We start from the raw sequence: 21303 nt of genomic DNA on the forward strand, positions 1-21303 counted from the left end.
CTAGAAATAGATATGTGTTCTTGTTGTGCCAATCATTAATTTAGACTGTTTTGCTGCGAGTTGCAGAGTGTTGGAGATATAAGCCCTAAAAATGTCTCCCTTCTCTCGAATATAATGGAACTAAATCAAATCAAATCAAGTTTTATTTATATAGCACATTTATAAATGATTTTTGGTCGAGCCAAAGTGCTGTACATATAATAAAAATAGCCTACAGTAGAGACACTTTACAGAAAATACAACAGCACAGATTGTTCAGAATATCAGTATGACAATACGACACCCTCTATCCTTAGACCCTCACATCGTACAAGGAAAAACTTCCAGAGAAAACCCACAGTTTAAGGGGAACATGGGAGAAACCTCAGGGAGAGCAACAGAGGAGGGATCCCTCTCCCAGGACGGACAGACGTGCAATAGATGCCGTGTGTAAATCGAAGAGATAATACATTTTACAGCATTTCGACCGAATGTTAGGAAATGCATGTGTCTGTAATAAGAAGATGAATCCACGAGGATGTCAGCTACAATCCTGTGGAAGCCATCAGGGAAGCAGCATGACGAGACCCAAGGCAGGACCGCTACGACCCGAAGTCCACGACTTAATCCAGAACTCAGGATAGAGGATCCAAGACACAGGACTACAGCAAGAGGATCAGCCTCGACTCCGGATCCCGGTGTAGATATAGATACAAAACAAGAAAAAAGATTTGGCTGGGTTAATCGGAACAAGAGAATACACAGACACAGACAGAGAGGGAAAAGGTCATTGGATAAAAGTTATTCTTGATAACCCTCTGGAAAGATCTCATGAACTTCCCCACTTAATCTATCAAGACCCGAGCAGTTCTATTAGATATAGATAAGAAACAGAGATAGGGAGCACAACAACCTATCTCTTCGTCAGATGCACTCCCCCGCTTATCTAAGCGACTCTGTACCCCGTTACCCTCTACAAGGCCATAGACCAGGGGTCGGCAACCTTTTTACTAGACGGCACTTGTCCAAAAGCAGCCAGGAAATCAATTTGAAACACTTATCAGCAGTGTCTCTTTCCAGGAATCATTTCAAGACTTAGTGTGCAGTTTTCGGATAGGAACTTTTTTCTTAACACATTGCTGTTTAGAAATAAGAGTGCATCTCCAAAAAGTTGAGGGGCACTCCTGTGCTAGCTAATGTTACATCTAAGTCAAGGATGGCGCAATTAATCCTATCTTACATGTTTACATCCCATGCTGTCACGAGCATTCTTACATAAAACAAAGTGCTTTAAGCAGCTGGTATCTCCAACTCATCCCCCCAAAGATCTGAATAGATAAATAGCACTCCAGCTAAGAGGAAAAATATGTATTATTGATTTTGGGGTGATCCTATATAAAGATAAAGATGAAGAAACAGGCAGAAGATATCATTGCAAGAGCTGTGTGGGGCCAATACTGCTGAGTGAGACTGATCTCTGTTCATTCTCTTGGCCAGCAGTGTACCCGCTGTAGGATCATGGGCAGGATGGCAGCGTTTGCCAGTGTGCCAGGGGCAGAGGGGCAAGCCTATTGAGAAGCAGTGTGATGGACACAATGGGTGCGACAGACTTGCTGCATCAACAGGCTTTTTGCTGCTGTGGCCATAAATAAACCATAAATACCCCCACTGGCCTCCACAGAACGCTCGCCAGGCCTCTACACCCACAAACACCCTCACACTGAGACAGACAGGAAAGAAAGAAAACAAAGAGGAAATACGTGGTGCAGAGAAGCACAAGCAATCCAGGTAAAGCAAATTAAGATATTCCCTCTCTTTTAGGCTTTTCTTGTTATCCTGTGTCCCTGTCCCTTCTTCTATCTGCTTGCTTCGTAAGAAGCAGTTTGTGCGTGCACTTTTGATGTGATTTGATTTCTTACAGATAATGGACACAATAGGATTACGTTAAATAAACAAGTAAAAGGTCTGCAAAGGTAGATTTGTGAACTATCAATGCAAGTAGCTCTGATAACAAAAACAGCTTGAAGCCTTTCCTGTGATGCATCAAAGTTTGATAATTGTTGTTGGTGCAATTAACTGTATATACCCCAAAAAAGTACAGCTAAAACATCCCAAGAGTAAAAATCAATCCGATGTTGGCGCTCATAGGATTAAATAATGTTGTTGCTGTTCTTTAGAGACAAAATGACCGACAAGCAGGGAACCCCAGACCAGCTGCCAGCAGAAAAGGGCCAAGGAGGGGCCGGAGCCACATATAAGGTAACTCAATAATCACGTCTACAAATTATTATATGTGTCCATTTGAGATCTGTCAGAAATACCTTGACTTGGACTTTGTTGGAGACCACATTCACCCGACTCTCCACCTGTTTTGCAGTTGGAAGTTTTTGAGTTTGAGAACTTTCGGGGAAAGAAGGTGGAGTTGTCTTCAGAATGTAAAGATGTAATGGAGAAGATACAGAAGGTCGGCTCAATCATCGTGGAGTCTGGACCGTGAGTAATCTAGTTTCACTTTATTGACTTTCATACAATATTTATTGCATCTGCATCCAGTTTTCTAGCTGTTTTTCTTGCTTGGCATTATTATTTTAGCATTTTGATGTAATGCATTTTCTCTTTACCTTCAGATGGGTGGGATATGAGCGTCCAGGTTTTACAGGAGAGCAGTTTGTGCTGGAGAAAGGAGAATATCCCCGTTGGAGCACCTGGACCAACTGTCTGAACAGCTACAGCCTGAGCTCATTCAAGCTTCTGAAAGTGGTCAGTATAATAAGTGTAATATTCACAGATCCTCTCAGACATGATAAACCTATTGTTTTTTTTATCTACAGGACAGTGCAGATCATAAGCTGCACCTGTTTGAGAATGCAGTGTTTGAAGGTAGAATGATGGAGATTGTTGATGATGACGTCCCCAGTATTTGGGCATATGGTTTCCAGGACCGTGTGGCCAGTGCAAAGGCAATCAATGGAACGTAAGCTGTAACCTTTTCAGTGGTAAATATCATATTATATATTTGTTTTATTTGTAAGGAAAAGTAAAACACTACTCTTTCTCTTCCCATGAAGGTGGGTGGGATACATGTACCCAGGCTACAGAGGGCCCCAGTATGTGTTTGAGCATGGAGATTTCAAGCACTGGAACGATTGGGGAGCCAATGCACCTCAGATCCAGTCCGTCCGACGTGTGCGGGACATGCAGTGGCACAAGAGAGGGTGCTATATTGCCACCACCCCTACACCTCCCAATCCCGCCCCTGCCCCCAATCCAACCCCTAACCCCAATCCAAACCCCACTCCCAAACCGAACCCCACTCCCAATCCTAACCCTGCTCCCAACCCTAAATCCCAAACTCAACCCCAACCTTAACACCATCACCTCCTGCACCACCGGGCCGGGCTAAAGGCAGCTGGCCAGTCCCCAGTCTCTCTATACTACGCCCCCTGTTAGTCTAGACTCTAGAGAATATATATATCACCATGCAATTTTGGAAAACTGTAACTGACAATAATGAAACATGTTAATTTGTTGGAAATAAAGGTTTGGCCCTGATTTTGGCTTTCTGATCATTTTTGCAAGTTATTTATTAAACATAAATAATTCTAGAGAGGTGTTCTTTTATTCACAGTATTGTTAAAATTGCATGTCTATGAAGCATTAGGAGCAGCACTGGGAAACCATATTTAAATGTCTGGGGTGGTTAAATGGGCTATTGTTTAGGTAAATTTTGGGACAGTAGAAATCAAATATTGATACACATCTTTTAAGTTCCCATTTGTCTGTTAAATGTAATTTGGCACTATAAAATTAGGAAAAGTACAATATTGACCTGACCTAAAAGCGATGGGCATGTAATGTAATCAGTTCAAAATGACAACTTTGTCAATTTAGACATTGCTAAATGACAGGATTATGTTACCCTTTTAAAATTAGTGACAAGTATCCCAACAAATAGTCCTGCTAGATATAAAGTAAAGCACCTGTCAAATGATATGTATGTAACCTATTATTATAACATACTACGAGTCATAGGTTACATTTTTACCGTCAATGTACTCTCTAATATTCATGAATCTCTTTTGTTGTCTGGAAAATCAATGACAGGGCTGAAAAAGCAGTCATTGGTTAAACAACAGCTTGTCCCGCCCTCAAAACACCAGTGATCCAATCAAACGTCACCTCCATTCACCAGGCTCGCGAGGTGGGCGGCAAACGCGCAAAATTTGAAAGTCGACCGGAAACAACGTTAGAAGAGAGGAAAACAGTGTGCTCTTTAGCATGTCAATGCTTCAGTGTATATTTAGGACTAAAGTATAATAACCTGCATGGCAGTCTGGTGAGTAACGTCCTCCCGTACACTTTGGTCTCTTGAAAAGTAACTGAAGGACACTTCTACGTGTCGCGTCAACGTTCTTGTTTGATAGCAAAGTTAGCAAAAGCTAGCTAACGTTAACTTAGCATGCTAAAGGGTCGCTTTGTTGACAGTTATTTTCTTAGCTTTTCTAAAACCTTCGTCCTCCGTCATAGATACATTTTATTAGTCAACGCGTTTCATTTGAGTACTTACTTCTTTTTACTATCTGTGTGTCATTCGCATAGGTTGTCTGTTGTTGTTAAGAAACAATGTTGAAGTTCAAATACGCGAGTCAAGGAAGCCTGACAACGATGATGTCCTCTGCGGACCCCATCACCAGCCGCAGCTCCAGGCTCAACCAATTATTTCAGGTAAAGTTGTGTATATCGTTGATGTCCTGATGCCATAACTGTAGACGAGCAGCCACCTTCTCCGCCAGCAGCTGCACAGACAGTGGAGCTCCTTCTCAAACAGTCTCATTCAGCTCCAGACAGATTCAGGAAGTCATTCCTGCCAACAACAAATCACCTCTGGCTAGCAGAGAACTCATAGTTACTCTTTGATAGCTTTCCTTAAAAAAAACATTATTCTTCCATCTGTATGTAGTGTCTTCACACTGTACCTTTTACATTTATACTTAATGTAATATGCTGTGTCATGCACACCTAATGTAAATAATATCCTACATGTTTATTTTGTTAGCTGTAATTGCTCATGCATTGTGTATATTTTACAGAATATATTTTCCACTGTCAATATGTCTATATTTAACTTTTTAGTTCTGTTTAATTATATATTTTTTACATTTGATTATTTTACATTTGTTTCCCACATTGGGGTCAATAAAGTAAATATAATCTATGTTGTACGTCTTAAAACCAGCCGCAGTAACTGTCAGCAGCTGATCCTGTGTCTGTGTGCTGCAGGGCCGAGTCCGCCTGTGTGGGCCGCAGGGAGGAGGCACTTTAGGTCGGGAGGAGTTTCTGGAGGCTCTGCTGCTTCTCTACCAGGAGTGCATGTCCCCAGAGCTTATGAAGATACATCATGTGGCAAACTTTGTCAAAAAGTGTAAGCATACCCTTTACATACGTGCATGATATTATTTGTTTTGTTGTCTATTTGTGTTGTCCATCTTATTAGTGGAAAGTCTGAAAGGTGTCAGTTGATTTGATTGGGTCAGCTTTTAAACATTCCTATTTATGTTTTTGGAGCTTTTGTTTTTGAAGACTATATTATTGATTTGGGCTCAACAGTCAGGAAAAAATATTTATTATTTAGTACTAATAATGGTGATTTTTGGTACATTATTATCACAAATATTGCTACTTCTCCAATTTCATTATTACACTTCTGATAATCTGATAATTGTTCAGCCCTTATTCTTTCATTTTGTTTCTGTTTTCTAGTTTGAATATTCACAATTGGGAAATAAAGACCATTATACCAACATTGGTTTGTTATTTTCAATACCAGAATGACATCATTTATGTCATACCAATAGAAGTATAATGTGTATGTCACTGTGTATCACAATAGAACACATTTTTGTAAAGTTTACATTTCAAAATCTTAAAAATGTGTGTCACTTAATTTCCCAGAAACAAAGAATTAAAGGCTGTCGGTGTGTTTGTGAATCAGTTTCTGAAGTGGTCTCCGAGCTGCGGGACATGCAGCCTGGTCCTGCTGACTTTGAAGTGTGTGCAGTGGTGGGCCGTGGTCACTTCGCTGAAGTCCAAGTGGTCCGAGAGAAGGCAACTGGGAATGTTTGTGCACTGAAGGTCATGGAGAAGGCCGTTTTACGCACTCAAGAAAATGTAAGTGACTGCTTTAATAGATTACTACAGTAGAGTCAACCAGTAGGAAGTATATCGAATATCAACTTTAGCATTTTTTTTTTTTTCAATTAATGATTTGGTGTTACAACATTAGAGGCCTTCTTATACCGATTACAGTTTCATATGTCACAGTAGGAATTTAGCACATTTATCTGAGTATTAAACATAAGATAAGAGATGGATGACTGGGACACACCGCCATTGTAAATGTTGTTACTAACAGCTGTGCTTTTCCTGCTGTTACTAAATTCAGAAGCCTGATATGCCTGAGCATTGTTTTTTAACCATTATCAACAACAGCTCAGTTTCTGCACATGTTTTTAAAGGTCAATGATTTTAGACTTATTTCATTTAACCATGACATTGGTTTTGAAATGAACTAAATCATTTAGGGTTTAACATCCCATTACCAACATGCAGTTGATAATCACCAAATAAACATGAATAAATAATGTACATTTAAATTGAAAAGAAAAGCACGTACAAAGCTGTATCTGTAAGACTCGAAACAGTTTATGGAAATCTTGTTTTTTTTAATGTTTGCAATATCCTTCACGCAATCATTGTGTTTTTGTTGTTGTTCCAAAAACATTGCATTCTGAAAAAGTGCCACTGGAGGGGGTTGTAGGGTTGAATAAAACTTGTGGGCACTTTATCCCACAGCTGTGCTCTCTGGCATGTGACTAATAGAATAGATTTGAGTCAGAATAGTACATGAGCTCCGACAGGAAGAGCCTAACATGAGCAATACAATGAACAACTTGTATGAACATGAACTGCTTTGTTCACGCCACCTGGGCCTACTTTGCATAATCGTTGACACAATTATATCCCACTTTGGCTATGAGCAACATGAAATGAAGATAGTCGACAAAGAGTGCATTGAAATATACTTTAATGTTCCCTATGGTTTAATAGAATAACAACATTGAAACCCCATTGGAGCTTTACTGATAGTAGCTTCTCAGTGTTTTAGACAGATGAGTTAATGTGGGTGACAAACACTGTGTCGCACTGCTGTTGCATTTATATACTGATGTCATGCCTTTTTCATTCTTCTCAGGTGGTTTTTCACGAGGAGGAGCGGAGGGTCTTGGCTCTGAACAGCAGTCCCTGGATCCCACAGCTTCTGTACGCCTTCCAGGATACAGAACGGGTCTACCTGGTGAGACTGCTGATTGTTTTCTTCTCCGAGGATGAATTGAACTGGTTCCTTTACATACACTTCTGCTTATCAGAACAAGGCTTTGGGGTCTTTTGCAAACGGCCATAGACCAAAGGGGAGTCATTGTGTCATAAACATGCCAAGCCAATGGCAAACATTATGCAGTGCTTTGTGGGTGGATTATACATTTTAATACCCAGGGTCCTACTTGCAATATGGGTCTGATGGTACTTCAGTTAGTAACTGTAGTATACTAACTGAACAAATGTGATGCCACTGCCACTGTTTACAAGAGAGGGTGTTTTAACTTCAGAGCGTTGTGTTTTCTTTCTGAACTGTGGGATTAGAATGGTAAAGAAGTTACTCAAATTACACAAATGATTAGGGCACCAACTAGGGCTGCTCAACTCATCGTATTTTAATCGCAATTGCGATTTTGGCTTGCAACGATTATGAAAACAACATAATCAAAATAAAATGATTTTTTTTTTTTATATATTTTTTTTTATTGGTTTTTCAGTTGAATTATACTTAAAGTTCAGGGTAATCAACTGTTAAAAACATACTGTTCACATTTTCTTTTTCAATAAATGGATGTTTTCAAAGTAAATGGATAATCGTTTTTAATAATCGTGATATCAATTATTGACCCAAATAATCGAGATTATGATTTTTGCCATAATCGAGCGGCCCTAGCACCAACCACGTTATATTCAAAGTGTTTATCGTACACCATTCATGGTCTTGTTTTCTATGTCTCTACACAAAGAGTAACATATTTCAAAGTCAACTTCTAAATGCGTTTTCAACATATTGACTCTAAATCTTATCACTTTCAGAAATATTATTATTTTGCATTAAAACCACAGTTAGGCGAAAAGAGAAATTGTCAGGAAGTGTTACTTTGCTTAACTCACAAAGTAGAAACAGAAAAGGTCCGATCTCATTAAAAGGTCAAATCCACCATTCAACAACCTAATTACCCACTCAAATATTACCTCCAATATATAAACTTGACCTGCTACTACAACTGTAATGTCTTTAATTCTTGTATGTGTTTCATGCAAAGAGCAGAAAAAAACAAAATGTTATATAAGGCAATGAACATGAAAACTTTATTAGAATGTGTCATATTACCATTTTCCTCCACAGCTGTGCTTTCTAGAATGTGACTAATACAACAGTTGAGATCAGTCAGAATAGTGCATGAGCTGCTACAGGAAGGGACTTGAAGTGAGCACTGAAAGGAACTTCTTGTATCTCAAATAAATGCTTTGAAGCAAGCACAGGGAAAAGTCATGTTGCAGCAACTTCAAAGTCGTGTTGTGTTATTTTGTTAGCCTGCAGGCGAGCCACCAGTGAAGCTAAGAGTCACCAGGGCTTTCTTCAGATTAACGACATTATTCAATGCCGGCAATTCCACTGGACAGGACCTCTAAGGACCCGCAGTCTTTAGTGTTGTTGTTCGAAATCGTAACTTAATAACAACAATCATAATGTCCCATCCCAGACACTATAACTGCGGATAAAAGAGAGAAAAACACATAAATCAAGCGGAGCTAACAGCCTTTGTGTTCCACTTAAACACCGGTGGATTCATTTGCTTAAATATAAAGAAATAGGATCTTCTCCTTTGACTCTGGTTAAGGAAACGGGGGATTCTTGCCATAATGTTATATCCCCCTATCAGTCTGATGTTCAGCGGTGAAGCTCAGAAAGCCTGTCCAGTGTAAGCATCGTGACGGCTGTTAACCTCACAGAGGATCCATAGTTTCTCTAATGACCTGTAACACTGGCTTATGGTGCAGGAAAACAACCCTTTCCTGGCTCGCCAAGCCTCCCACTGTAGACTGCCCTTTTGTTTTCCATTCTCGCCCTCTCCTTATACCTTTCCGTCATGCCCCCTGCATTTCTCCTTTCTCTCTCCTTTCCTCCCCCTCCTGTCTTACCCTGCTCCCTAACTGAGCATGGAGGGAAATACAAAGCATCCATCTTTATCCGTGTGTCAGAGAGGCACCCAGTCTCCCTGTTGCTAGGTAACACTGGAGAATGCCCCCCTTCATTCAGACTCGCCGACCATTCATGCACCAGGAGCTCTCGCTTGTTGTGGCTGTATGGCTGCCACCACCATATAGCTTAAATCAGCCAGACCGGTGGCTCTTCGTCTCAGGGTGCACACGGCACAACAGAGGACTTGAGTCAAACACAACCACGTGGATTTGTGTTTCCAAACTTTAATTAAAGATGCTTAATGAGTTTTTGGTTGTGGCATGTTGCTTTTGAGTGTTAACAAACTGTGATTAGAGATGCACAAGGAGGTTGCAAATATTTCAGATATGGAAGACTGCCGCATCTCAGATATATCTGCAATCTTTAGTACTACTTCCTGTTACATAACTGAATCTATAATGCATAGAACGGGCGTATAAGCTTAAACTGATAGGGCTTTGATGTGAGCTCAAACGCATGTAGACCTACACTGTTGCTTTGTTTTCTTTCTAAATATAGACCTATTTAAAGGCATTCATAAATGTTTCAACAGCGTGTAATAGCTGTTCATTCTTCATCTCATCGAACTAACACTTTCATTCAAATTGCCAGCCATTGTTTTATACTGCCAGCTTCTGACTGCACACACGTGTCTTCAGGCGATGGAGTATTTGCCAGGCGGTGACCTGATGGCCCTGCTTAACCGATACGAAGATCAGTTTGATGAGTCCATGGCTCAGTTCTATTTGGCTGAGCTGGTAGAAGCCATTCACGCCGTCCACCAGCTGGGCTACGTCCACAGGTAAAACCCCAGCAACCTCTCAATGATCCCGTGTTAGGCCTTTGTCCAACACCATCACAATAGAAATACTCTTAGATCCTTGCTAAATGTCATTCTTGGTTTGCCTTTTGTTTTACTGGAACACATAATTCAGGCAAACATTAACAGGACATGAACAATGTAGCGATGTAATTTAACCTGAAGCACTCGGTATGACGTTATGTAATACAACAACATTGCTGAAGTTTACAAATGTATTCCATTATCGTCAGAGCGGCAAACATATTACCGTACTCGGGCAACAAACAGCTCTCTATCAAACCCCTTCTTAACTATCCACTTGGCAGAGACGTCAAACCGGAGAACGTTCTCATCGATCGGACCGGTCACATTAAGCTGGCAGACTTTGGATCAGCTGCCAGGCTCAATGCTAACAAAACCGTAAGTAGATTACAGAGTTTGCTCGATGTACCGACAGTGTATTTATTTGTTTCTTACGCAATTACACAAGTAAAAAATGGATGCCTTATGAAATCCAAAGAGAGATTGATTCATACACTTAACACCAGAGGGTACAATAATAATATCACAGGACTCTACACATTTCAAGTAGATGTTCCCAAATTTGAAAGAAGGGGTCTTTTTGTTATGTAATGTACATCTTCTCGTCTTGTAGTTGCACTAAATCAAACGGCACTCTGCCAGCCTTTAGCAGTTGGTACTCCGTCATAGATCCAATGCAATCAAATGTTCTTCCTTACTGCATAAGTAAGAATACACTACCATCTCTTATTGTTTATGACTTCAGTGTGCTTAGCAGTGATATCATTGTGTGTTATTGATCTGTTTACAGGTTGATACTCCCACAGTGAATGTTGGGAACCAGGACTTCATCTCCCCGGAGGTCCTGGCATCCATGAATGGCGGCTCTAACAGCACCTATGGAGTCGAGTGTGACTGGTGGTCCCTCGGGGTCATAGCGTATGAGATGATCTACACCAGGTCGCCTTTTTCTGGGGGCTCTTCTGCCAAGACAATCCAAAACATCGTCAACTTCCAGGTACTCTCATCTCAACCGGTGCTGCTGACATCGTCACTATCTGACCTGAAACAGCTTGCTGTCTATTAACCGTTCCCATCGTACTGCAGTCTGATTGAACTGAAGTCATATCTGCATCATGTTCTGAATCTCTGTCCTTATGGTTTGCCCCCAGCGTTCCCTTAAGTTTCCAGAGGAGCCTCGGGCCAGTAAGCACTTTGTGGACCTGCTGCAGAGCTTGCTTTGTGGATCCAAACAGAGACTGGCTTTCCAGGGACTCCGCTGTCACTCTTTCTTCTCCAGTGTTGACTGGAACCACTTACGACAAGGTGAGGAGATTCCTCTCCCTTGAGAGTGTTCTTCTTTCTTTCCTGTGAAAATGCTTGGTGTTGCTGTATCCACGTTACTGGAGAGATGATTTACGACTAGATGTCAGATATTAATGTTGTTTATAATACACATAAGTGTGCTGTATGCGTGGGGTTGCAACAAACAGCGACTGCGTGGCCAGTGGGGTTTTCGGTAGTAAAATAATGAGATTCTGTGTGCCGTTGGCAGTAGGCCAGCTCTTTCCTGAGGAGATTAGGGAGGGAGGCAGAGACAAGAAGCCAGGCAGACAGTCAAGATCTGCAACGCATCTGCTTCTCAACAGACGCAGCACACGTCTTTAGTGCTAGCGACACAGCACACGTCTTTAGTGCTAGCGACACAGCAGACTGTGGCGTAAATATATGTGCGTTTGTTGAACGTCATTGTCGCCATCACATGTGCACCGAATGACAGAGTTTCACATTTTCACCTCACCAGCCGTGGGAAAACCGATCCATACCATTCACCCTTTGAGTGAGGCACGGTCACACGTGTAGCTGCATGGGAGATGATGTTTATTTTTGATGTGCAGACACCTCATGTCTTATTTTGTAGCCATTATCAAACATTGCTATGGCAGTCCTTCCCTACGAGCTGTTTATATTCATATCAACACTGAATGTTAATGAAGTTGTTTGTTGAAAATCTTCAGGGTTTTTAGCACGCAGTGTTTTTGAATGCAGGAGCTTTTTCTGCCCGTGTGTCGATCAGGAGATTTATTCATAAAAAAAAAAATCAAATTGTCTTAATGTATTGCCTTTAAGTAATAAATATAAAAAGCCAAAGAGTATTGCATATAAAAAAGATTGCATTCATTAAAATACTTAGTTTTTCTAGAATTGGGAGAGAGAGCTCTATGCTTCAGCTCGGGTCCAGCTGATTAGCTTGCTCTGCTGCAGTGAGGGAGAGTGAGTGAGCATGTGTGAATGAGAGAGAGAGAGGAGAAGGAGGGAGGGAGGGAGGCTCAGAGAGGCAGCATGTGCAGCAACGCGCGACTTACCGCACTCTAGGCTCCACAGCTCTGCTCCGTTCCTCCTCCCTTCCTTTCTCTTCCCTTTCTCCTTGTTGTGTTTTATTTATTTTGTAAACATTTTTTTTACCGCTCTGTTTGTCGCTACTTCCTTTTTTTCTTGCCCTCTCTCACTCAATCCCTTTCTCCTGCAGTTCTCCCGCCTTTCGTTCCTGCGTTGCATGCTGAAGATGACACCTCTAATTTTGAGGAGCCGGAGCAGGCAGCCCCCCGGCCAGCCTCAGCAGCCCAGCAAGGAGCTCTGCCAGCGGGCTTCCAGGGCCAGGATCTGCCCTTTCTAGGCTGGTTCTTCAGCAGAGCGTTGACAACATTGGCCAAAACTGAGTAAGTGCTACATGTTTACTGGGCATTGTTTGGCTTATTTTCCAAAGACGACCCCCCTTTTTTCCTGTAGTCACGCAGAGACCCCCTGCATACACCTCTCTAACACACCTTTGTTGGTTAAAGACCCCACGCTACATTTGGCTGCTGCTCTGCCAATAGACCCCTCATTACCACGGCTCCAAATTCCAGGTAGCCTTGTGTCAGGTCATCTAGTGTGGTGCCCTGTGCAGTCGGTGTTGTGTCCCCATCATTAGTATTGTGCCCGTTGGGGCCAAAAAGGGTTTGGCCATATGCTGTGTCAGACCAGGAATGAGGGAGGGGGGGAACCCCCTTTTTCTCCGCTGTGCTCCGTATCTGATTCCTGTTTTTGTGCTTTGTGAGTGCACATAGTTGTTCCAATACATACATACATCAATTGAGAGGACCCGAGGAGCTGGCTTTATCTCGCCATCGGCACTGATTGGTATGCGGCTGAGTGTGTCAATGAGGTTTGCTGAGAGGTGGAACCCCAGACGTCGGCACACTCCCACCCTCCTCGCTGCTGTTATTGAGCTTTCTCCGTTACTGTGCAGCATAATGGGCTCCTGACTTTTATAGCATGGGTTTGGGACTTCAATTATCCCTAATGGTGTTTGGCTTCTTAACCTCTGATAATAACGCAAGAGGGTGGGTTTCATTGCTGTAGCCCCCATGGCAGTGCTCTAGCAGGTTAATGGTCCTGGAGACTGCGGATCAAGACAGCAGCAGCAACAGAAAGGAAATAAAAAGCATGAGCAGATGAGACAAGGAAAAGGATGAGATCCCAGATCGGGGGAGAGTATCTATTTCTATGGTTACTACCGTGATGTTTTTTTTTTTTTCCAGTCCCCACCCCCATCTTTACCCGTCTCATCTCCTCCTCTTATTTTCTCCCTCTTCTAATGTCGCTGTCCCTTGCTGTTACACCATCAGTCATCTGTTCATGGGTTTTGACTGGAGCCAGTCGTTTGCTTTGCTGCATTTAATTAGGAGGAACTCAGAGCTCAGAGAAATGTGTCAAATGTGTGTGTGTGTTGGTGTGGGGGTGCATGCATATGCATGTACACATTCTTCATTACAATGCCAAAAAGGAAAAAGAAATAAACCAAGAGCCAGGCTAATAGGAGTTCCCGCTATTCTTTTTTTCATTCTGTGTGAACTTGTCTGTCTGACTCCTCATTAGTCAAACTAAACAACAAAATGTATAAGAAGCTATCTTGGATTTAGTGTCAAAGTCCTTGAAAGGTGGCTTTTAGGCTCATTAGGTCCCGAGCAGGACATCTTGACAACCAGATTGCCATTCATGGTTACTGCCAGATGGCCATGATGTGGATATTCATTGTCCCCAGAGGATGTTTCCTTATCATTTCAGTGGCAAACATACTTGTTTTTTTGTATCTCTCTAACGCCATATTTACAAAAATCTGCTGATGACATTCCTCATGTTCTTAATGGCTCTCTCAATTATTCTCTGGCACCACTGTTGAGCCCAAATGTCCCTTTTTGGAAGAAGGAAAATGGGAATTGCTGAGTCCATTTAGTCATTTAATTGAAAAGCAAAAGGCATAATTAAATCGGAAATATCGATGCTAGAACATGTTTCAGTCTTAGATAGTCAATCTAATTTTGAACAAAAACTGTTATTTTTGTAATCAATGTGCCACCATTTATGTGGATGTTCAATCAGTGTTAATGGTAAATGGAGTCAATTGAAGCAATGCATTCCCCACTGCGTGCTACATTGAAGTGAAAAAGCCGATTTCTCCTGCTTGTGGAGCCGTGCTGACGCTGCCTACATGTTCCAGGAGGTTTGTGAACGAGTTCCTGACGCCTGTAGGCTTCCTGCCAGCCATATCCGTTTGCAAAACTGCAGCCTTGGGCCACTCTCCGCTCAATTTCGCCCGTATATTCTGGCCTTGAATAACTTGTATCCTCGTTCAAAACGTCCTCTGCATTCATATTTGGGCTGACCATTTTCATCGTTCAAAACTTCGCTAGTTTGCAGCACAAACTTAGAGAACAAGGAATGTAGCTATTGAGTGGCATGAGAGCATGCACGTCACCTGGCCACCAAGAGGCGGAGAATAGAAAGCCATTAATACATATCCAAAATTGGGATCAATAAAGTATATCTTATCTAGTCTTATTTTAAATGGCCCCTTGAGGTGAACTAAAAAACCTGCATGTTTTGTGCTCCGTCTGTTCATTATTGAATTCTTAAACATTGTTTTTTCTGTGTTAGTTATTAGTAATGCTAGATGTAATTACAGTTAGTGCTTTCCACTTTCTACACAAATGACTCCATTTGCCACCCTGCTTGTTTAAATTGGTCATGTGTGTTCATTTCCTTCAACGTGCATGCCTGTGTGAATGTATGTGTTCTGTTTGTATTATTTTTGTTTACCCAATAAATGCTTCAACGCCTTTAACTTGCACACTTTCCCTAAGTCTCTCTTTGAATCTCTTCAATAATGCAGTCCGCACTGGCTCCTTATTTGTTGCCTCCACAGTACATAGACATGACAGCGAACATATTCCTCCGCCGGCATTTTCTCCCTTGTCAAAACAATTATTTCCTGTTTTGCCTACAAAATCTTAAGAACAGTAGAAATATTACCCATGCTTCTTGCAAACGTTATTAGTTCCAAATGTAAAGCATACGTGACAAGAAGCAGGAGCTTCAGTTGAAGGTGAAGAAGAAATCCCTCCATCTTCATCAACAGTTTCAATTCATCATGGCTGTTTTACGCAGGAACAAATGAATAAACATGCAGAAATCGCCCCGCTGCGGACGTTTGAATTGTCATATTATCCATACAGTAGCCCCCCAAGACGCTGCAACTAAGCACTGAAGAACTTTATGAATTCTGATGCCTTACATCAATTTTTAATTTGCAACAGATTCAATATGCTGAAGTACGCCTCCTCATTTAATCTATATTCCTGTGAAACAGACGAGTGTGAGTGTGATCACAGCCTGAAGTCTTTGGGCAGGTTTCAAAACATTTATTATAGGGGTGTCACATTTCAATCAGCAGTCCTGTTCTGCACACATTGTATTTTATAAGAGGTATGCAGTAAGACGTGATATGGTTGGTGAAACTTTACCGCAAATCTTAATGTTTACAGTCGGTTTGTGGATGGCTTTGTCTTCCACATTAATGGTGTGTGTGTGTGTGTGTGTGTGTGTGTGTGTGTGTGTGTGTGTGTGTGTGTGTGTGTGTGTGTGTGTGTGTGTGTGTGTGTGTGTGTGTGTGTGTGTGTGTGTGTGTGTGTGTGTGTGTGTGTGTGTGTGTGTGTGTGTGTGTGTGTGTGTGTGTGTGTGTGTGTGTGTGTGTGTGTGTGTGTGTGTGTGTGTGTGTGTGTGTGTGTCAGGGGGATGATCGTCGATGCAGAGAGGCGAACGGAGCAGTTCTTGCTTCGTGATTATTTTTAACGCTGTGACTCAGTCTGAGTCAACTTTATTAAAGATCGCCTTGCTGTATTTCTGAACTCATTCATACAGACCCATTCATTTATTTAGAGGACTTCTATTCAGAGTTTCTCTTTTCTGTGGCCAAGGGAAGGGTGAACATTGAATGTGAGCTGCAAATTATTCCAAAAGAATGTACAAAAAAATCGTCTTACATAACCAAGGAAAACAAGTGCAATGGACACACTCCAGCTCCTACAGTCACATTATTTTGTTGGGAAAACTAAATTAATCCCAGGTCTACTCTGTGGTTGTTTTTGTTTATGCAGTCTGTTTTGAACAATGAATGGATTATACTCTGCCCTTCCTCACTTCAAAAACACTCTGAATGTTATCCTCCTAATTGATTTCAGTAACTCTTTGTGTTCCGACTAGGTGTTATTAATCGTCTGCTAAAGACAGCTATAGTCAATGCTTATTTTCATGCTCTGTGTCTGCTCATTTATGATGAGTGGGTGTTGTGTCTGCGTTTCAGCGAGCTAATTCCAGACACAATTCAGGCTCCCTGGAACATGATGAGGCTTTCACTTATCCTCATTCTGGTTAGCTGATGTGAGAATGTGTGATATAATGAATGCTCTCTCTACCAGCGGTGTAAATCCCACGTTTCATCACAAAAGGATATATCAATTATTTGAAAAACAATATAATTCAATATAATTAGGGAAGCAATCCAGACGATATCTTAGGTGAGGAAATCACAATCGGTTATATTTAAATCAACTCTCAAAATAGGATTTGGCATTTTTTTAAGTGGGTTCTTCCAGGCATTTAAATGAAAAAGGAAAAAAAAGACCTATTGGCGAATCTTAAAGATGATGTATGTATCAATGTTTTCACTTTGCATCAATGATATTGGATTATTGAGCATTTAATCAATGTAATGATGTATATCAAATAGTGTTCATTTTTTTCATGTATTTAGTCTTAGTCCTTTGTTAAATGGTTTTAGTCATATTTAGTCACCTTCATCCTGTTTTTATTTAGTCTAGTTTTAGTCGACTAAAAGTCTGAGCATTTTAGTCAAAGACAACTTAACTATTTTTAGTTTATTTTTTGTTAATGAAAAAAACTGTTGACATTTGAGTCTTTTTTAGTCATCAGATTATAAAGAACATTTCAGTCAAACTAGTTTAGCCAAAACCAATAATTTGTCATTTTAGTCAAACTTATTTCACAATAAGATTATGTCTTTATTTGATGAACACCACAGGTTGAATGATGAAGAGTGCAGCTTTGCAGACTGCAGAGAGTGTCTGGTCAGGTTTGTGGTGTTTTACCAGTGTTATGGCCACACTGCTTCCCTTCGGATAAAGCAATGCATTCGCTTTTTTTCTCCTCATTGTAGCGAAAATGGGCGCAAATATCGCCTCGTTTCTGTCTCCCAAACAGTGGTGGCGTTAGACTGACGTTGTCAGTCCTTTTTAACGCGACCACTGCTCCCAAGCCCTGTTGTTTCCATTTTCCTTTCTCTTAAATCCTTTTTCGTCAAGGAAAGTAAAGAGAGATTTTAAAACCCCTCTCGGGAGTCTGAGTCCTGAAGGATCTGTTAATGAATGTTCTGCAATGAAATCACTGTCAAGCGGCTAACACACACTTCATGTTTTAAGTGCTACGAAGCTGTAGCAGATAGTATTTGTGTTTGTTTAGATTAGTTCTAAACATGTATACATGTTGTTGTTGTTGTTGTTCTCAGGTCAGTGTCTGCAGGCCTCAACTCTCCTGCCAAGACCAACTCTATGGAAAAGAAGCTACATCTTAAAAGCAAAGAATTACAAGATACTCAAGACAAATGTCACAATGTGAGGACGTACTTCTCGCCATTTTGTCCTCTTGTATACATGTTTTAGTCATTCATCACAAGCCTCAATGACAAATGAGTCATTCGTATTTTTAAATGTAAAATCAGCTTCATCAACCAAGACAGAAATGACTAAGTAAGTCCACTGTTTGCAGACTGTAAACGGAGACATGTAATCTATCTATGTTTCCATATTGTAGGACTTATTTATACTTAATTATTAGATTAGGTTTCATAACCAGACGTCAGATGTTTATCCTGGCTAACTGGCTGAACACAGATCAACAGGCTTCTGGTGCTGCTGCAACATGCCAACTTATTCATGTTGTGTACAACATTACAAACCCATTTGAAGCATTGCGTTGGTGATCTAGTCATCTTTAGCTTTGAATTTGAGCAAAACCGCTTTAAGTTGTCGACCTTTAGAGTTTCAATGAAATGGTAACTGTGCTGTTCTCCGATGGATACAGATGGATCAGGAGATCTCCAGGTTTCAGCGTAAAATGACTGACCTGGAGTCAGTGCTCCACCAGAAGGATGTGGAGCTCAAGGCCTCCGAGACTCAAAGGGGCATCCTGGAGCAAGACCTCGCCACCTACATCACTGAGTGCAGTGTGAGTCATCATAACAACTGCGTCTGTGTGCAGAATTTGAATAAATGTTTAAACATGCAGACATTGGGTGTCCATGTCCTCCGCTCCTCAACAGCAATCTGTATTGATTTGTCCAAATGGCATCCTTGAGTTTATGTGGTGGCACATGTGTGTTTGCAGAGCCTGAAGCGGAGCTTGGAGGAGGCGCGTGTGGAGGTCTCCAGAGAGGATGACAAGGCCTTGCAGCTGCTGCACGACATCCGCGAACAGAGCAACAAGCTGCAGGAAATCAAAGAGCAAGTATGTCATTTTCATTCAAGAGATGCGCCGTCTCCTCCCTCTCATCACGATAATGGTGTGGTGCATTTTAACATTTTTTTTGTAACACTTCAAGGTATTTAAGCTAAAGAAAAGCAAACTGGAAGAAATATTTCCTCCTTCATCCAAAACGCCTTCATATTATTTGAGAACACTCTTCTGCTTTCCGCAGTGTCTTCTTCACGCTGCTTTAGCTGATAGAGGAGTAGCAGTGAGACTAGACTCTTCTCAGTGTGTCCCTGTTGCAGGAGGGGCTTCCCCTCTGAGGACTCCCTCGTCCTCACCACCTCCATAAAGGTCTTTCCTGCAGAACTGCATGCCTGCAAGCTACACAGTTGCAGAAGACTTTGATCACTACTCAAGAGATTCGCTCAGCCTCCTCCCAGTGGAACCACACACAGTATTGAACATGTTTTAATCAACATTTAGGACTCAAATTACAATTGAAAAACCCCTCTGAGAGACCCATTGGAGTGGCCTGGGGTATCTTACTGCAGTGTCTTCTGGTATACATTAAGTTACACATCACAAAGCTATGCGTTTACCAACATCTTTTCTCTGCAAACACTTTTGAAGAAGAAACCGTTATTTTGATTTAGTGCAGAGTTGCCAACTGCAGTTTTTAAAGTTGTAATCATTGAGTTGTTACCTGTGATTTTGACACTTTTGGTGATAAATGGACATTGCTTTAGTGCACTGCGGTTCCTATAGATCACTGCACAATGAAACCGTGTCAGCAGATCTTAAAGTGTATCTGTATCTGGGTGCCATTGGCAGGATGTGTTGCTCTTACTAAGCTCAGCTGCTCCGTTCTAAACAAACTCCCTCTGCTGTTGTATTTTGTCAAAACGTACACATAAAAACCTGCTCACTGTTTTTATGAAGAACATTTATGTAAGAAAAACACACAGAATAAACTAGCTTGTCGTTGGTATGTGCTAGAACAATGCTGAGTTCAATCGTTTTCTATCAATTCATTTTTGAAAATGTCACGGCTTAATACTTGACAAGTTTTTCTTTGTAAAATAAAAAACCTTCTCACTAAGATGCCAACTGACTTGGTTCAAGGTTGCAGCGAATGAGTGTGATCACAGCCTGAAGTCTTTGGGCAGGTTTCAAAACATTTATTATAGGGGTGTCACATTTCAATCAGCAGTCCTGTTCTGCACACAACATTGTGTTTTATAAGAGGTATACAGTAAGACGTGTTAATGTTTACAGTCGGTTTGTGGATGGCTTTGTCTTCCACATTGTGTGTGTGTGTGTGTGTGTGTGTGTGTGTGTGTGTGTGTGTGTGTGTGTGTGTGTGTGTGTGTGTGTGTGTGTGTGTGTGTGTGTGTGTGTGTGTGTGTGTGTGGTGTGTGTGTGTGTGTGTGTGTGTGTGTGTGTGTGTGTGTGTGTGTGTGTGTGTGTGTGTGTGTGTGGTGTGTGTGTGTGTGTGTGTGTGTGTGTGTGTGTGTGTGTGTGTGTGTGTGTGTGTGTGTGTGTGTGTGTGTGTGTGTGTGTGTGTGTGTGTGTGTGTGTGTGTGTGTGTGTGTGTGTGTGTGTGTGTGTGTGTGTGTGTGTGTGTGTGTGTGTGTGTGTGCAGGAGTACCATGCTCAGCTGGAGGAGATGCAGGTCACCATCCGGCAGCTGGAGGAGGACCTCTCCGCCGCCCGGCGCCGCAGCGACCTCTACGAATCTGAACTCAGAGACTCCCGGCAAACAAGTGAGGACCTCAAGAGGAAAGCTGTGGAGTACCAGCAGAGGATCCAGAAGGTATGTTTCACACACACATGTTTATACCTCATGTAATGCAAATGTAAATCAAGTAACATTAGGAGGGTCATGTTTTGTATCTAGTTTCTGAAACATAATTGAATATCATAATTGGTTGTTGGAAAAACCTGCCAAGGGTCACGGATAACAAACTTTACTCAAATCATTGAGATGCAAATCTAAAGTACACACTACTTTTGTTTCTCAGACTGTATGGTTGGAACATCTGTTACATTTAGTTATTTATAAATATCATAAGCCAGCAATGTATTCTATATGAACCTATAACAAGGGGTCACAACTGAGCATTCGTATAGTACACTACAATGTAGAAAAATACATAATAAGAGCTTTGAAAGTTTGACACTGAAAATAAGCTAGAATCTTAAACGTGCCAGCTCACAAAGACGAAGATTTTACGTTTTTTCTTTTTGTCCCAAGTCTTCTCCTTGTCTCTGCTCCTTAGGCAAGCACACA

General features: G+C 41.4%; 2 protein-coding genes across 6 annotated transcripts in view; both read left to right on the forward strand.

Moving 5' to 3' along the window:
- The first annotated feature begins 1401 nt into the window (after positions 1-1401).
- Positions 1402-3503, forward strand: LOC117447164 (beta-crystallin B3-like). Of its 2 annotated transcripts, XM_034083819.2 has the most exons (6): positions 1402-1767; positions 2157-2238; positions 2357-2472; positions 2607-2739; positions 2811-2953; positions 3048-3503. In XM_034083819.2, exons 2-6 carry the CDS (start codon positions 2164-2166, stop codon positions 3346-3348), a joined length of 768 nt encoding a protein of 255 aa, XP_033939710.1. In that variant the 5' UTR covers positions 1402-1767; positions 2157-2163; the 3' UTR covers positions 3349-3503. The 2 variants fall into 2 exon arrangements, with proteins under 2 accessions (XP_033939710.1, XP_033939709.1); XM_034083818.2 differs by having other exon boundaries at positions 1402-2238.
- Positions 3504-4156: 653 nt separating this feature from the next.
- The window catches only part of cita (citron rho-interacting serine/threonine kinase a), a 65654-nt gene continuing 48507 nt past the window's right edge, over positions 4157-21303 (forward strand). For 3 of the 4 annotated variants that reach the window (XM_034083077.1, XM_034083078.1, XM_034083076.1), the window contains exons 1-14: positions 4157-4315; positions 4579-4704; positions 5260-5401; positions 5972-6147; positions 7232-7333; positions 9982-10124; positions 10451-10544; positions 10957-11163; positions 11318-11471; positions 12676-12865; positions 18052-18157; positions 18627-18770; positions 18930-19049; positions 20656-20826. In XM_034083077.1, the coding sequence (XP_033938968.1) occupies positions 4603-4704; positions 5260-5401; positions 5972-6147; positions 7232-7333; positions 9982-10124; positions 10451-10544; positions 10957-11163; positions 11318-11471; positions 12676-12865; positions 18052-18157; positions 18627-18770; positions 18930-19049; positions 20656-20826 (1851 nt within the window). In that variant the 5' untranslated portion in view covers positions 4157-4315; positions 4579-4602. The remainder of the gene's footprint in view (positions 4316-4578; positions 4705-5259; positions 5402-5971; positions 6148-7231; positions 7334-9981; positions 10125-10450; positions 10545-10956; positions 11164-11317; positions 11472-12675; positions 12866-18051; positions 18158-18626; positions 18771-18929; positions 19050-20655; positions 20827-21303) is intronic. The other variant, XM_034083079.2, reaches the window with a different exon arrangement.

This window comes from Pseudochaenichthys georgianus, chromosome 5 (assembly GCF_902827115.2).
Source record: "Pseudochaenichthys georgianus chromosome 5, fPseGeo1.2, whole genome shotgun sequence".
In the NCBI taxonomy this organism is placed as follows: Eukaryota; Metazoa; Chordata; class Actinopteri; order Perciformes; family Channichthyidae; genus Pseudochaenichthys; species Pseudochaenichthys georgianus.

Bases quoted from the DNA above. Each gene is read 5' to 3' on its own strand.
- LOC117447164 (XM_034083818.2), top strand. From the start codon at position 2,137: ATGTTGTTGCTGTTCTTTAGAGACAAAATGACCGACAAGCAGGGAACC. The intron at 2,239-2,356 runs GTAACTCAATAA...CCTGTTTTGCAG, and splicing joins GGGCCGGAGCCACATATAAG to TTGGAAGTTTTTGAGTTTGA. The intron at 2,473-2,606 runs GTGAGTAATCTA...CTTTACCTTCAG, and splicing joins ATCATCGTGGAGTCTGGACC to ATGGGTGGGATATGAGCGTC.